This window comes from Muscardinus avellanarius (assembly GCF_963383645.1).
Source record: "Muscardinus avellanarius genome assembly, chromosome: 4".
Lineage (NCBI taxonomy): Eukaryota > Metazoa > Chordata > Mammalia > Rodentia > Gliridae > Muscardinus > Muscardinus avellanarius.
In genome coordinates this window covers 17,403,510-17,417,479 of record NC_137789.1, presented here as the reverse complement: position 1 = coordinate 17,417,479, position 13,970 = coordinate 17,403,510, and the positions used below count along the sequence as shown (strand labels likewise).

General features: G+C 45.6%; 1 protein-coding gene across 16 annotated transcripts in view; it reads right to left on the bottom strand.

Moving 5' to 3' along the window:
* MTSS1 (MTSS I-BAR domain containing 1) overlaps positions 1-13,970 on the bottom strand; it is a gene marked incomplete at both ends in the record, with an annotated part of 169,118 nt that overhangs the window by 132,104 nt on the left and 23,044 nt on the right. For all 16 annotated transcript variants that reach the window (XM_080693825.1, XM_080693821.1, XM_080693816.1 and 13 more), the window contains 2 exons: positions 5,178-5,251; positions 9,911-9,972. In XM_080693825.1, coding sequence (XP_080549951.1) covers positions 5,178-5,251; positions 9,911-9,972 — 136 coding nt within the window. The remainder of the gene's footprint in view (positions 1-5,177; positions 5,252-9,910; positions 9,973-13,970) is intronic.

Genomic DNA, 13,970 nt, shown 5'->3' with positions numbered 1-13,970 from the left:
CTATTCCTCAACTACTAAGATGGGCCACGTGCTGGTCCCTTGTGGAATCAAAAATATCAGAGACCCTGCGCCAGTCGAAGGTTTTAGGTGTAGAGAAAACCTACAAACTAATTTTTTGTGGAAATGACCCAGAAAATAAAGGTGTACTTTCACTTTTAACACTTCATATATAACAGAGTGTAAAAATCAACATGCTCACACTAGTAAACTCAAATTCTATTATAGCTTAATTATTAACCAAAATATATATATATGTAGCCAACTTAGAATCTTTCATTCAAAAAGTAATGCACAAGCCGGACATGGTGGCGCACGCTTGTAATCCCCGCGCTTGGGAGGTGGAGACGGAAGAATCGCACAGGTTCGAAGCCAGCATTGCTGGCTTAAGAGACCCTGTTTCCAAAAATAAAAGAGTATAAAATAGGTCTGGGAGTGTAGCCCGGAGGTAGAAGGGCTTCCAGGAACCCCAATACCACCACACACAAAAAATGCACAAAATGGAGTTCTATTCCCACATTCTAACAGTAAGTATACAATGACTAGATGGATTTTACCCTTATCGTAGCTAAAATAAAAATACTAACCTAAGTAAACATTAAGAACTTTAGTATAAAAGGTTTGCTCAAAAGGGACAAAAACCTTTTTTAAAGCTATTTCTTTTGAAAAATAATATAAAATGCTAATAATCTGGAAATTGAAAGCCTGCTAACTTAAAATTCTGGGGACTTTCCCAAAAGAGGTACACTTAAGAAGAACTGCAAAAGACACACAAATGGCCAACAGGTATATTAAAAATCGAATATAGCCAGGTATGGTGGCTTATGCTTATAATTCCGGTGCTGGGGAGGCTGAGACAGGAGGATTGCGGGTTCACAACCAGCCTCAGCAACTGAGTGAGGCTCTCAGCAACTAGGTGAGACCCTGTTTCAAAGCAAAGGATAAAAATAGGGCTCAGGTGTAGTGTGTAGGTAGAATTCCCCTGGGTTCAATCCTCAGCCCCCCCCCCAACAATTTTTTTTAAATCTGATATACTAATCAGGATGGAAATGCTAATCAAAACCATGGTGAGGTATCACCTGACTCCGTATGAATGGCTCCTAATGAAAAAGATAACAAGTGCTGGTGAGGATGTAGAGGAAAGGGTACCCTTCCTCGTATACTATTGGAGGGAATGGAAAACAGGATGAAGGTTCCACAAATAATTAAAAATAGAATTTTACCGTATGATCCACCAATTCCCCTACAAGGTATATATCCGAAGGAAATAAAAGTAGTCTGTCAAAGAGACATCTGCACCCCCACGCTGACTGAAACTATTTGTAAAAGACCCAAATGGAAACAACCTACATGTCCATCACCCCAGCACCATAACACAAAAATTTTAATCTAAGTGTCCATCCATGGAAGGATAATGAAAATGGGGTACACATTCCCTGTGGAATACTATTCAGTGATGAAAAAGAATGAAATTCAGTCATTTGTGACAACACAGATGGAACTGGAGGTCATGATGTTAAGTCCAGTAAGCTAGGCCCAGAAAGACAAGTACTGCATGGTCTCATTCATATGTGGAATATTTTTTAAAAGGTTGTCATAGGAGTTGAGAGGAGAAACAGTAACTAGAGGCTGGGAAGTTAGGAGGGAAAGAGAAAGGAGGACAGGTTAGGCAAGGGATGCTAAATTACAATTATAAGTTCTGGTGTCCTATTGCATAGTGAGATGACATACTGAATCTCTCTAAGAGTTCAGGAAACAAAAAATAATAGCAAATTAATTTATTACAGTATGTAATAAACTTAATTATATACTGCATATCTCCAAAAGTTCAGGAAACAAAAAAATAAGTTCCTTGTCAAAGGGACTTAAAAAAGAATACAGCAATGTAGGCTAGAAGCAAAAGCCCAACTAAGGATTCTCTTTCAGCAGAGAATACCTTGCAAACTCTGAGAGTTACGAGCTGTTCCATCCTTACGCCCTGAACATACTTGCAGCTGATCCAAACAGCTGGGACTATTTCTACAGACTCATCATTTTCTTGGTGATGCATGCACTATTAAAAATAAATCTTGGGTTGAGGAGGTGGCTCAGTGGTAAAGTGCTTGCCTAGGATGTTCAAGGCCCTGGGTTCAGTCCCCAGCACACCACACACACACACACACACACACACACACCACTCAGAAGTCCAGACGGATGTATACACAGATGTTAACTGCAGCACAATTTGTAACAGCAATACCTGGTGGCAATTTAAATGTCCTTCAACAGAACAGTAATTAAATGGTGCTATATCCAGACACTGAAATCCCATCTGTCCACTTGGAAGAACCAGGTAGCTCTATAGGTGCTAACATGGAAAGATAATTATTATAATAAACCATGAGATGAAAGTGCCCTAGGGGCCGGTCCCTAAAAACACCACGCAGATACATCTCAGCCCATACATCATTCCACATACTGTTCTTTTCTTTCCTCCCAGATGTGTTTATTTATAAATACAAAGAAGTCTATAAATGATGCTAAACCCAAGGGCTGAGGGTAGCTTTTACTTTATATACTTTGATTTTTTTTTTAAATAAAGAGCATCTTCTATGTTTTTTTTCCATTTTTAACTAAACATTCGCTTCTCATCCCAACTGACACTTGACATCTGGACAGAGCAGCCCGGTTTCTCTTATCTTCTCCATAAAATAGGCCTCCTTTCTATCAACCTTGTAGTTTTCAGGTCCTATGAGAGTTCCCACGCTCCCTCGCCCTATGGAAACGTTAGTGCACGTGGCTTCCAAACAAAGTGTTCTGGCATCGCTAAAAATGACCTGCAACCAAGCAGTTTAACATTATGTCAACGCCAGGATCTCCTCACAGTGACATTATTTGTCTTTGGTCAAATATATCACCTCCAAACTCCTATCTACGCCCCACCTCTACCACCACACAGGGCCTCTTCCAGTTTCTTTTCCCACAAATAATTGCTCTTTTTTCACCTCCCTTCAAGCCATGAGAATTTCCAGGCCCTCCAGTTTCCCACCAACAACCAGCCCGGGAACAGTCTCTTAAAAAACTCAGGTTCTTACCACAGGAAATTATGGACAATCAGGGGATGTCTTTCCTGTCCACCCCTTAGGATCCTCTAATAATTAAACAGTAAAATACAAAAAAACATAGAGTCCCACAGCCTCAGCAATGTGAAGCCAGACGTGTACATTCTTTAAAAATAGTAGTGCAAGCCGGGCGTGGTGATGCACACTTGTGATCCCAGCATTTGGGAGGCTGAGACAGGAGGGTCTGGGTTCGTGGCCAGCCTCAGCTACTTATGAGGCCCTTTGCAACTCAGTGAGACCCTGTTTCAATATAAAGAATAAAAAATACGGCGGGGGGGGGATATAGCTTAGAGATAGACTGCCCCCAGGTTCTGTCCCAAGTACTGCAAAATTAAATAAATAAATAAAGTAGAGCCGGGCATGGTGGCGCACGCTTCTAATCCCCACACTTGGAAGGCAGAGATGGGAGGATTGTGCAGATTCGTAGGTCTGGGAGTGTAGCCCGGACGTAGAAGGGTTCCATCCCCAGTACCACCACCACCCCAAAAAAAAGTAGTGCAGCATTAAACAGAAAGAAAAAAAAAAAAAAGGACAGGCTGGGGGCTCTTCCAGAAAGACATCAATCTAGCTGACAAGCCCAGTTCCAGATAGCGCTGAGCTAGATGAAAATATAAAGCAGACCCAATCATTTTAACGGTGGCAACCCTTGGCTTGCATGTTAAGTGCTTCTCTAAGGCCGTATTTTCTGAAGTTTCTTTAACAGACACACAGAAGCCTGGGTAATCATTTTTTTAAGTCATTACAATAATTTTTTAAATGGTTAAGAACTATCCCAAGCTAACAGCCCCGATGGAGAAACCACAGCTCTGCCGCCTCGGTCACATTCTCCCGGGGAACCTCCTGAAACACCGTTAGCATCTTGGAAACGAGGAGACGTCAGCTCCCCTGGGAAGCCTTCCCTGAGTCCCTGAGCCGGGTTAATGGCTCGCTCCCCTCTATTCCCTTTGCACTCTGTTGCGCTCCATTACCATATTATTTCGACACTCACGTTCTTTATTTACACCTCTAATTCTCCCCTCTCAATTTTAAACTCCCCCAGGATGAGGAGAGTAAGGGATTGATTTTTGTGGTCCCATGACAGTGCCTGCCATCAAAGGAAATGGAGTTCCTTAAAGGCATGTCCTTGCTACTTCTGTTTGAATAGTTAAGCGGCACCTGTCGTGAACGGGCATCTACCCAGACACTGGAGGTGTGCTTCAGAGAAACTAAGCTGTCATGGGACTGGGGACAATGCCTAACACCTCCCCCCAACCCCCAAATTTTCCAGTGTCACCCTGACAGTGCAGAGATCAGGAATGTGTGTATAAAGGAAACCCAGAATGAGGCAGGCAAGAGGCAGGAAAGAGGCAGGAAAAAGAGGACAGCGCCCTCCCTTGACCAGGGGCCTCCGCGTTGCCGGCCATGTTGTCCATCTGAAGATGGACACGCACAAAGGGGGCGGGTGTTTTCCTCTAGATCTTTCGCACGTTATGAACATTCTTTGTATCCACTGGAGCCACCACATTTTTCCAAAATATGTCCCTTTGCCAACTGATTTCGGGAAACACATTTTGAATATCAACTATGTTCTGGGTACTGTGTTCGATCTCTAGTTCAGGGGATCTGCAGTCAAAGGTGGGCGACTCATAAACCCAGACAGCCCGCAGGACACGGTACTTATCATAAAAGCACTCCTCGCTGGGTAGGATCCCAGGAAAATGGCTATCACAACATCTCCACGGCTTCCCATTCCACCAGGGGATGTGGAAAAACCAGGGCACCACATTTGGCAGGAGGAAAACCAAAGCGTACCCAAAGGCATAGGTCAAGACTAACGTCGTGAAGGGATCAGGAAGCCGCCAAGTCGGAACGGTGGCTCCTGTTCATCTTCCAGTTTTTTCCACACGTGCTTTATTATCTGGTGTAGTAGTTACAACTTCTAATACATGGAACCCCACGGAGTTAAAAAAAAAATAAATGAGAACTCTGAGTCAGCTAAGCTCTGAGAGCTTGAGCTGTGTCTTCTTGGGAAGCCACCCGGGGGAAGGAGCCCACACGCTGAATTCTGTGAGTACTGAGCCCAGCCCTCCATCTGCTTACCCCGTGTGTTGGTGGCCATGTCAGCCACTTTCTGAAAGGCATCCAAGAAGGCAGCTGCTGCTACTACTGTGGTCCTGAAATGCAAACAGATAACAAAAGCATGAGGAATGTCTCACGCCGGCAAATGTGCTCTAGCTGAAGGGCTGAACCCTCCGCTCCAGAGAGAACACGGCCTGCCTTCCAGGAGAAAGAATTCAGGTGGATAGGGACACCGCTGGCCTGTGCACCCCGCTTTCCAGCTACGCTCTACCCTAATTAATTGTCCAGCTCATTCAGTGGTCATCAATAAACGTGACTGGTCCTTTCCATTCCATTTTACCTGGCTGTAAAATTACTCCCAGAAAAGTTTTGCAAAGGAGGAAAAGATAGGTATTTCTACACCAAAGAAAAAATATATATATAAAAAAATATAAACAGCACCAGTGAAATCAACAGGAGTAGGAAAATAATAGATAGAGATATGAATGGGGGCAGAAATCAGTCTTGGAGAGAGATCACAGAGTTGAGCAATTTACTGTGTAGAGAAAGGAAAACTGAGGCTACGGACCCACGGGGACTTAAAAGCGCACTAACTAGCTCCTACCAGAGCTGGGACTGGCGTCCTAGCAACGTGACTCGGGCACCGCTCTACAAGACACGAGCCTGGCAGCGTGACTCTCCCTGAATCCCAATTAAAATGAAAATGCAATGTTGTTATTTTGGCCAGAGGATGCTACTTCAACCGTGCCGTCCAAATTCCTAAAAGCTGAGAACCTGGGAAACTTACTCTACTCATTTTACGTCCTAGGAACGTCTTTGGACTCAACATCCTCCGGGGCACTCCACAGTCTGCGGTTCCTACAGCTGTGACCTATGGTACCAGGCGATGCAGAGCGGTCCACCCTCTGTGCCAGGGCCTCCAGCTCCAAAGGGGCCCCGAATGCACATGCAAGGGCCTGACGACTGGACTCAGACCTCGATGCTCATCTTCAGATGTGTCTTAAGTGACTCTAGTCTGTGTATTGCCGAAGGAAAAGACTAGACGTGAAAACAGCTCAAAATGGAGAAAAAGGAAAGAACTGATCTTTAAACACAGCAACAGTGGCTATGAAACAAAAGATTTCTTGAGGTGGTAGGAGTGGGTCCTGAGGGCCAAACTTCAATAGTAAGAAGTAGGGCATGGTGGTGAACTCCTAGAAACCCGGTGCTTATGAGGCTGAGGCAGGAGGATCGCGAGTTCAAGGACGGTCTCGTCAATGTAGTGAGATTCTCAGCAACTTAGCAAGACCCCATTCCAAAATAAAAACTAGGGCTGGGGGTATAGCTCAGAGGTAGGATGTCTATGGGTTCAATCCCTAATACAATAAAAAAGAAGGAGGGGGGAGAAGAATAAGAAAGCACGGCTCAAACTCTTTTAAAAAAAATGTTATGCATGCACACACACACGCGCGCGCGCCCACACACACACACACACACACACACACACACACGCTTTGGAGTGTATTTTTTTAAGAGTTGACATCAAACTGTAAACCTTGGAAAAGTTAGCTGTACCAAACATCCCAGGATTTATAAATAGCTCGTTCTGATTTACAAAATTAATATCTGAGACAATGGCTGGATTTCTTCTCATTCAGTTCAACGCCAATCATCCAAATTCCGTGAGCCAGCTGTGGAGGAGCCTTGTAAGTTACAGTCGCTGCGGCTCAACTGCAAATTAGAATGGTGGCCAATTGTGAGGAATTAAGAGCTGGTAAATGACAGTCACGTCGCACTTTCTGACAGTCGGCAGACATCTTGGCTCTCTCTGAGGGGACAGAGCAAACGGAACCGACCGCTAACAGCAAAAGGAGTGATTCAGCTTGACCCGCCAAAGCCTAGGCGCTTCTGGGCCTTCACTTTAACTTCTCTCTCTGAAACAGGAAGTTAAATTCTGGGTCATGTGCTAGTAGTCTGAAAAAATTACAAAGAAATAGTCCCTGCCCTCAGGAGGCCTAAAGGTTGTTAGAAAACATAAGACAAACGCCGGGCGTGGTGGCGCATGCTTGTAATCCCTGCGCTTGGGAGGCAGAGACAGGAAAATTGCGCATGTTAGAAGCCAGCCGCACTGGCTTTTAAGAGACCCTGTTTCCAAATAAAAATATAAAAAATAGGTCTGGAGTGTAGCCCAGAAGTAGAAGGGTTTTCAGGAACCCTAGTACCATAAAAAAAAGAGAGAAGAAGAAGAGGAGGAGGAGGAGGAGGAGGGAGGAGGAGGAGGAGGAGGAGAGGAGGAGGAAAAGGAGGAAAAGAAGGAAAAGGAGGAGAAAAGAAAATGTAAGACATGTTGGGCATGGTAGTGCATGCCTGTAGTCCCAGTACTTAGGAGGCTGAGATAGGAGGATGGATGGTTCGAGGCCAGCCTCAGGAACCTTTTGAGACCTTGTTTCAAAACAAAAAATGAAGAAGGCTGGGGCATAGCTTGGAGGTAGAATGCCCCTGAGTTCAATCCCCCAGCACCACACACACACACACATACACATACACACACACACACACACACACACACACACACACACACACTTTGTATGGAGAAGGGGAGTTACATTAAGTGTTACTTTATGTGTTCCAGACAACTAATGAGTTCATGACTTTAAAAGCTCCTCTCTGGCAAAAGGGAAAAAGAACCGTTTTCTTAGTCAACCCTAAAAGCCTGCCAGATAATTAAAGGACGTGGAACAAGAAAACATGTGGGGAAATATATTTAAATGTTTTACTAGAGGAGGCGCAGGAGGCCTCCTACAGGAGAGAGACTACTGTACTTGCATAAGTGATGGTGGCGGCGGGGATGGGACAGGGGAGTGAAGGACTCAGGCTGCTAAATGCGGCGAGGCTGGTGGAAGCCGGGCCGGGGAACCCGTGAGTTCTGAGCGGAGGAAGCTGGGCCTGATCCAGCAGGATGCGATTACAAGTTCTCAATTGGGAAGTGGGCGAGGCTGGACCACTGGAGAAGGTGCCATATTCTAGAATCCACTGTCCATCTGGAGACCCACGTAGGACTCTGCAACCCCAGCCAACCCCCATCCCAGCGGAAGGAACGGGAAGACACATGCGCCCTTCCCAGTTCTCTGCAGACCTACAGGGAGCCGTGGGACCTCCAGACCGGTGGCTAGGGCTCTGGGCAGCAGCCCGTGTGCACAGGCAGAGGCCCAGGGATGGCGCGCCATCCCTTCCTTACCTGTTATCCACATGGTTCTTTATCCTAGAAACACCTCTGACCTGCTCACTCAGCCTAGTCCGTCCAAACCAACCAATGTCATGCCCTACATGTTGCGAATGGGGCCAGCAAATCGTCACTTTTTAAAATGTCTGATCCTTTAAAGAGCACCCACTAAGTATAGTAATATCCCTTTGCACAGCAAGAAGATGCTGGCTTTTTTTGTCTTATCACATGATATAGGAACACACACTAGGCAATAATAATAGCTCCTCAGAGCAGATCAGCACAGATCTTGCCTGCTTTTTAAAGCAGCTTGACTGAGGCCTAATTTGCATACTATGAAATCCACCCTTCTTAAGGGTATGATTCAATGATTTTTAGTAAATTTAGAGTTGTGTAACCATCACTACAATCCAATTTGGGAACATTTCCACCCCAGAAAGATTCTTCTTGCCTATTTGTAGTCTATCTTCCTTTCTACCCCTACCCTCAGGCAGCCACTAATCCACCTCTCTACATAGACATGCTTTTTCAAGACACGTCATGTAAACGGAATGATACACCAGTCACACTTGCTTAATTCTGTGTGGAAAGGCAACGAGGAGGGGTGAGAATTTGGACTCTGGAGCCAGGCTGCCCACATTCAAACCTCTGCTCTGCTGTTCACTAGCGGCATGACTATGGATAAGTGACTTCGCTTATCTGTGTCTCAATCTCCTCATCAACAATAATGTGGCTAGCCGGGCGTGGTGGCGCACACTTGTAATCCCAGCACTCAGGAGGCCGAGACCGGAGGATCACGGTTCACAGACAGCCTCAGCTACTTAGTGAGGCCCTTTGCAACTCAGTGAGACCCGGTTTCAAAATAAAGAATAAAAAATAGGGCAGGGGGTGTAGCTCAGAAGTAGAATGCCCCTGGGTTCCATCCCCAGACCTGCAAAAATAAAAAATAAAAAAATAATGTGGCTAGCCAGGCGTGGTGGTGCACGCTTATAATCCCAATACATGGGAGGCCGAGACAGGAGGATCTTGGTCCTCTGCAACTTAGTGAGACCCTGTTTCAAAATAAAGAATAAAAAATAGGGCTGGGGGTGTAGCTCAGAGGTAGAATGCCCCTGGATTCCATCCATAGTGTCGGGGGGGAAAAATGTGGCGGATACCTGTACTCTGTGAGATTTAGACAAGTTAACATGTGCCTGGCATACAGTGAGTGCTAATAGATGTTGCCCATTTTTATCTTAACTACTTGACTCCCCTAAGTCCTGCTGAAGGAGACAGAACAAATATGAGTCCAATTTTTACGTGTGAGAATCACAGGTAATGAATAGTACCAAGGCTAATGAATAGTATTATTTCCATCAGAACCCATTTCTTGCTTCTCTATCTGTGATGCTTCCAAATCTACCCCAGTCTGCACGCTGGACCATCCCACTCCATCCTGGTGTGAGGATGCTGCACGCTGGACCATCCCACTCCATCCTGCACGCTGGACCATCCCACTCCATCCTGGTATGAGGATGCTGCCTCTTCCCGCAGGGCAGGTGCTTCTACTTACCGCAGCTGGGACTGCAGCTTGCCTGCTTTGTTGATGAAATCTTCCCACACTGGGTAACTCCCCTGCAAGGAAACAAAGGCACCAGTAAGTGACTCCGCGATGGATGTCTACTTAAGACAGGAGCAGAACACCCAATTCCAATTACGCAGGGGACAATCTGTGGATGCCATCTGCTTTGCTGAGTTCTATGATATGATGGTCAGTCTATCTATTTATTTATTTATCTACACACACACACACACACACACACGCACACACACACAATTGGTTCAGGAATGTATTTAGAATGTGCTCAGTCCCTTTAATCTTGCACATGCTACAGACACCAACTAGACCTAGCTCAGCAGAATCCAATACAGACACTTTTGAGTCAGTAGATGGTGGGTCCAAACTTGAGATGTATAGGACATTGAAGGCACTATCCAAAACCACCTGCTCAAGCAACTTGGCCCTATCTGCTCTCACCTTTATCCCAAAAAGCAGGGAGGAGGAGAGCCAAGGTGACTGGGACTCCGACCCAGGACAGGTGGCTACCAGGAAGCATTATTAGACTATCAAATCACAAGGTTGGAAAGTCACCTAAATATAGCTGCTCAGCTGATGGCCTAAGCCCAACATCTACATACAATACAGCAACAGGTGGTTCCCCAGCACACGTTAGTGGACAAAGAACTCATCAGCCTCCCTAGGCAGCCTGGGTTAATCACCTTGTCTGTTGGGGTAAATGGGGGCAAAAAAGACACCCTGACAGCAGGCAACGGGCTTTATTTAGGAATAAAACCTGGAAGGAGGCATCTGACCAGGAAGAGAGCCCACAAGAGTCAGTAAGCCTGCATCCTTACAGGCTAGGGGCTTTTTATGGGGTAAATAAGTCGTGGGGGAAAGGTACAGAAGTAGTCGTGGATGCCACTGGTTGGTACACCAGTGGCCAGGTCATCTCAGGGCAGGGCAATGGTCAGGGGGTGTTTCTCTTTCTTTGTTCCTTTGTTCTTGGTCGTCCTCTGCCAAGATCCCATGGCCAGACCTGCTGTCAGACCTCACAGTGCCCACACTGTCCTTGATGTTCATACAGCTCCAGTTCTGACCTTCTGGGAACCCTTAAAGTTAACCAATAACCCTGCTTCCACATTCCTATCTTTTCAAAATCCAATCCCAACTCCAATCCTGCTTTGACAGGAAACCCTGCTGCAAACCCCGGCAACATCCTATGGACAGTCTATCAGGTCTCTCTCTCTCTCTCTCTCTCCTCTTCTGAGAACAAACGCAAACCTTCATGTGCAACTCTGACCAGGGTAAATGGCAAACCAGGGCACAGCCTGACGCCTCCCTTCACATAGGCACTGAGATCAAATATCAATCCACCACGAGGTGACTCAAAATAAATCCAGAGAGGGAGAAACCATGGTGAGAGATGTGGTGTTTGGCACCGAATCACAAACAAAGAACTGAGACCAAATGCTAGGAGGTTGCCATTGCAGAACAGAAAATAAATGTTGATCCCGACAAGGTAAAAATGACGTCTCCCTTCTCTTGATTTTGTTGGTAAGGGGAAGAGGGAAAAACAGGAATGAATTTGACCACTGTATCTTTCATTACAGAAGCTCAATCAAAATTGTCTAAAACTGCAACCAAGTAAAACGGAAAGATTTCATCTTCCTAATACTCAGTCCATCTTTTTTGTCTTACAGCCCAGCGTCTCAAGGTAAACTCTACTGGCTTCATAACCTGGATAATACTTGGCTGTGGGATCTGTCCTGTTAGTTACAGGATGGTGAACAGTATCCCTGGCTTCTACTCACTGGTAGACGCCTCTAATCCCTAACTATGACGAGCACAACTGTGTCTACATGCGGCCAGATGTCCCACTGGGGGCGAAACCACCTCACCTGCCCTGTTAAAAGCCATTGTCAGCCGGGCGTGGTGGCGCACGCTTGTAATCCCCGCGCTTGGGAGGCAGAGACAGGAGGATCGCGCAAGTTCGAAGCCAGCCATGCGCGCTGGCTTAGGAGACCCTGTTTCCAAATAAAAACCTAAAAATAGGTCTGGGAGTGTAGCCCGGAGGTAGAAGGGCTTCCAGGAACCCCAGTACCACCAACAACAACAACAAAAAAAAGCCATTGTCATACAGGGACATCTGGAAAACTAATTTCTTCTGGTCAAGAAACATTTAACTGAGGTTCAGCGATTTTTTTTCAGTGTTACTTTTGTGATGATTAATCTTGACTATCAACTTGATTGGGTTGAGAGATGTGATAGAAATTAATAAAGACCACCTCTGGGTGTGCCTGTGAGGGTGTTTCCAGAGATGACTGGCATGTGGCCCAGCAAACTGAGGAAAGAGATCCACTCTGAAGGTGGGCAGCACTGTCCAATAGGCTGGGGCCTGGATGGCACAGAACAGGGAAGGAGGAGGAAGCCAACAGCAGAGTGTGAGCTCCATTCTTCTTGACCAGATGTGTTTTTTGCTAGTGCCACCACCCATGAATGTCAGACTCCAACTTCTTCGGCTTTGAAATACTGATTCATATCAGCAATTCCCCAGGAGAGGGTGGGAGCTTCCAGACCTTCAGCCTAGACTAGGGCTGCATCATTGGTCCCTGTTAAGGTTTGGCAAGGGAATGTCCCTCGTGTTGGCAATGCAGCAAGGTTCAGAGGTGAAACAACTGAATCACGAGGGCTCTAACCTCATTAGTGAATTAATCCATTGGCTGGATTAATAATTGAATGGATTTACTGAGAGGTAACCATAGGTAGGTAGGGTGTGGCTGGAGGAGTGTTCACTGGGGATTTGGCCTTGGGGGGGGGTCTCTCTCACTCTCTTTCTCTCCCTCCCTCTTCCCAATTGCCATGAGCTGAGCAGCTTTCTTCCATCATGATAGTTCTGCCTTGAAGCTGGCCAACTGTTGACTGAGCCATGAAACAGTGAGCCCAAACAAACTTTTCCCTTCAAGTTATTCTCAGGCATTTGGTCACAGACACCAAAGAGCAAACTAATGCAATTCCTCATGTTCTGGGACGCCAGGTTCTTGGACTGAGAAGCTATTGGCTTCTCTACCTCTCCAGTCTGCAAATGGCCATTGTGGACTATTTAGTCTCTGATCCCATAAACCAATCTAATACATCCTCTTTGATATTATATATATTCCCTACTGGCTCTGTCCCTGTTGAGAACCTAATATAAATTTCATCTTCATTTTCTTCTGTCCAGTGAAAATAGAGTGAAATATGCTTTCATCTCAAAAACAATATGCATGGAAGGAACACTTGGCTATAAAACTGCCTACCTATTCATGTGTTTCTTTGGCTATCTATTCTACCTAAAAATGTGCACAGTGATATATAGGAAGTGGTCTCATTAAATATTAAAATGGGTTATTTCTGGGAGCTAAAATCTGAATCAATGTGTTGCTTTCTTCTTTGTACTGTCCTCTATGTTTAGAGTTGGTTGGCTTTGGTTTTTGTTTTTATAAGAGTCATGTATCACTTTAATGAAAATGGTGAAGTCATTACAAACAAAAAAAACTTAAGGTCAAATTAAAAGTTCTGTCAATAGGAGCAGTAAGAATTTACAGTCCATTCAAACACTGGTGTCATTTCAGGCGCGCTGTTTCATGACTGCCACACATCCTGCATTTGTGTATCTGGGACCTGCTTGGTCCCAGTGCAGGTCCCTGGATTCACTCCCGTGAGATGCTATGCAGCATCAGGGCAGGGATCTTGTCTGACCGGCATCTGCTACAGGCCCTCTCACAGCTACACCTGAGCTGATGTCAACCAGCACCTGGGCCCAGGGCTGGTCAGCACATGGCCCCATCCCATGTTTGTGTCCTGAGGTTTCTTCAATCCACGAGTAGAACTGTCTGTTAACTTATGCTAAATGAAATCTCGAGAGAACTTAGGCCACCATTCAGCAAGCGATCACGAGGATCCCAGTTTTGGCACCAATACCATTTTCTCATCGAGTCCAGAGATGAACACCCTTCCACATTTACATCCAAGTAACTGAAGAGTTAAAGGCTGAGGTCAGAGAGCCCTGTAGTTGGCCATTAGTGTTTCCGTC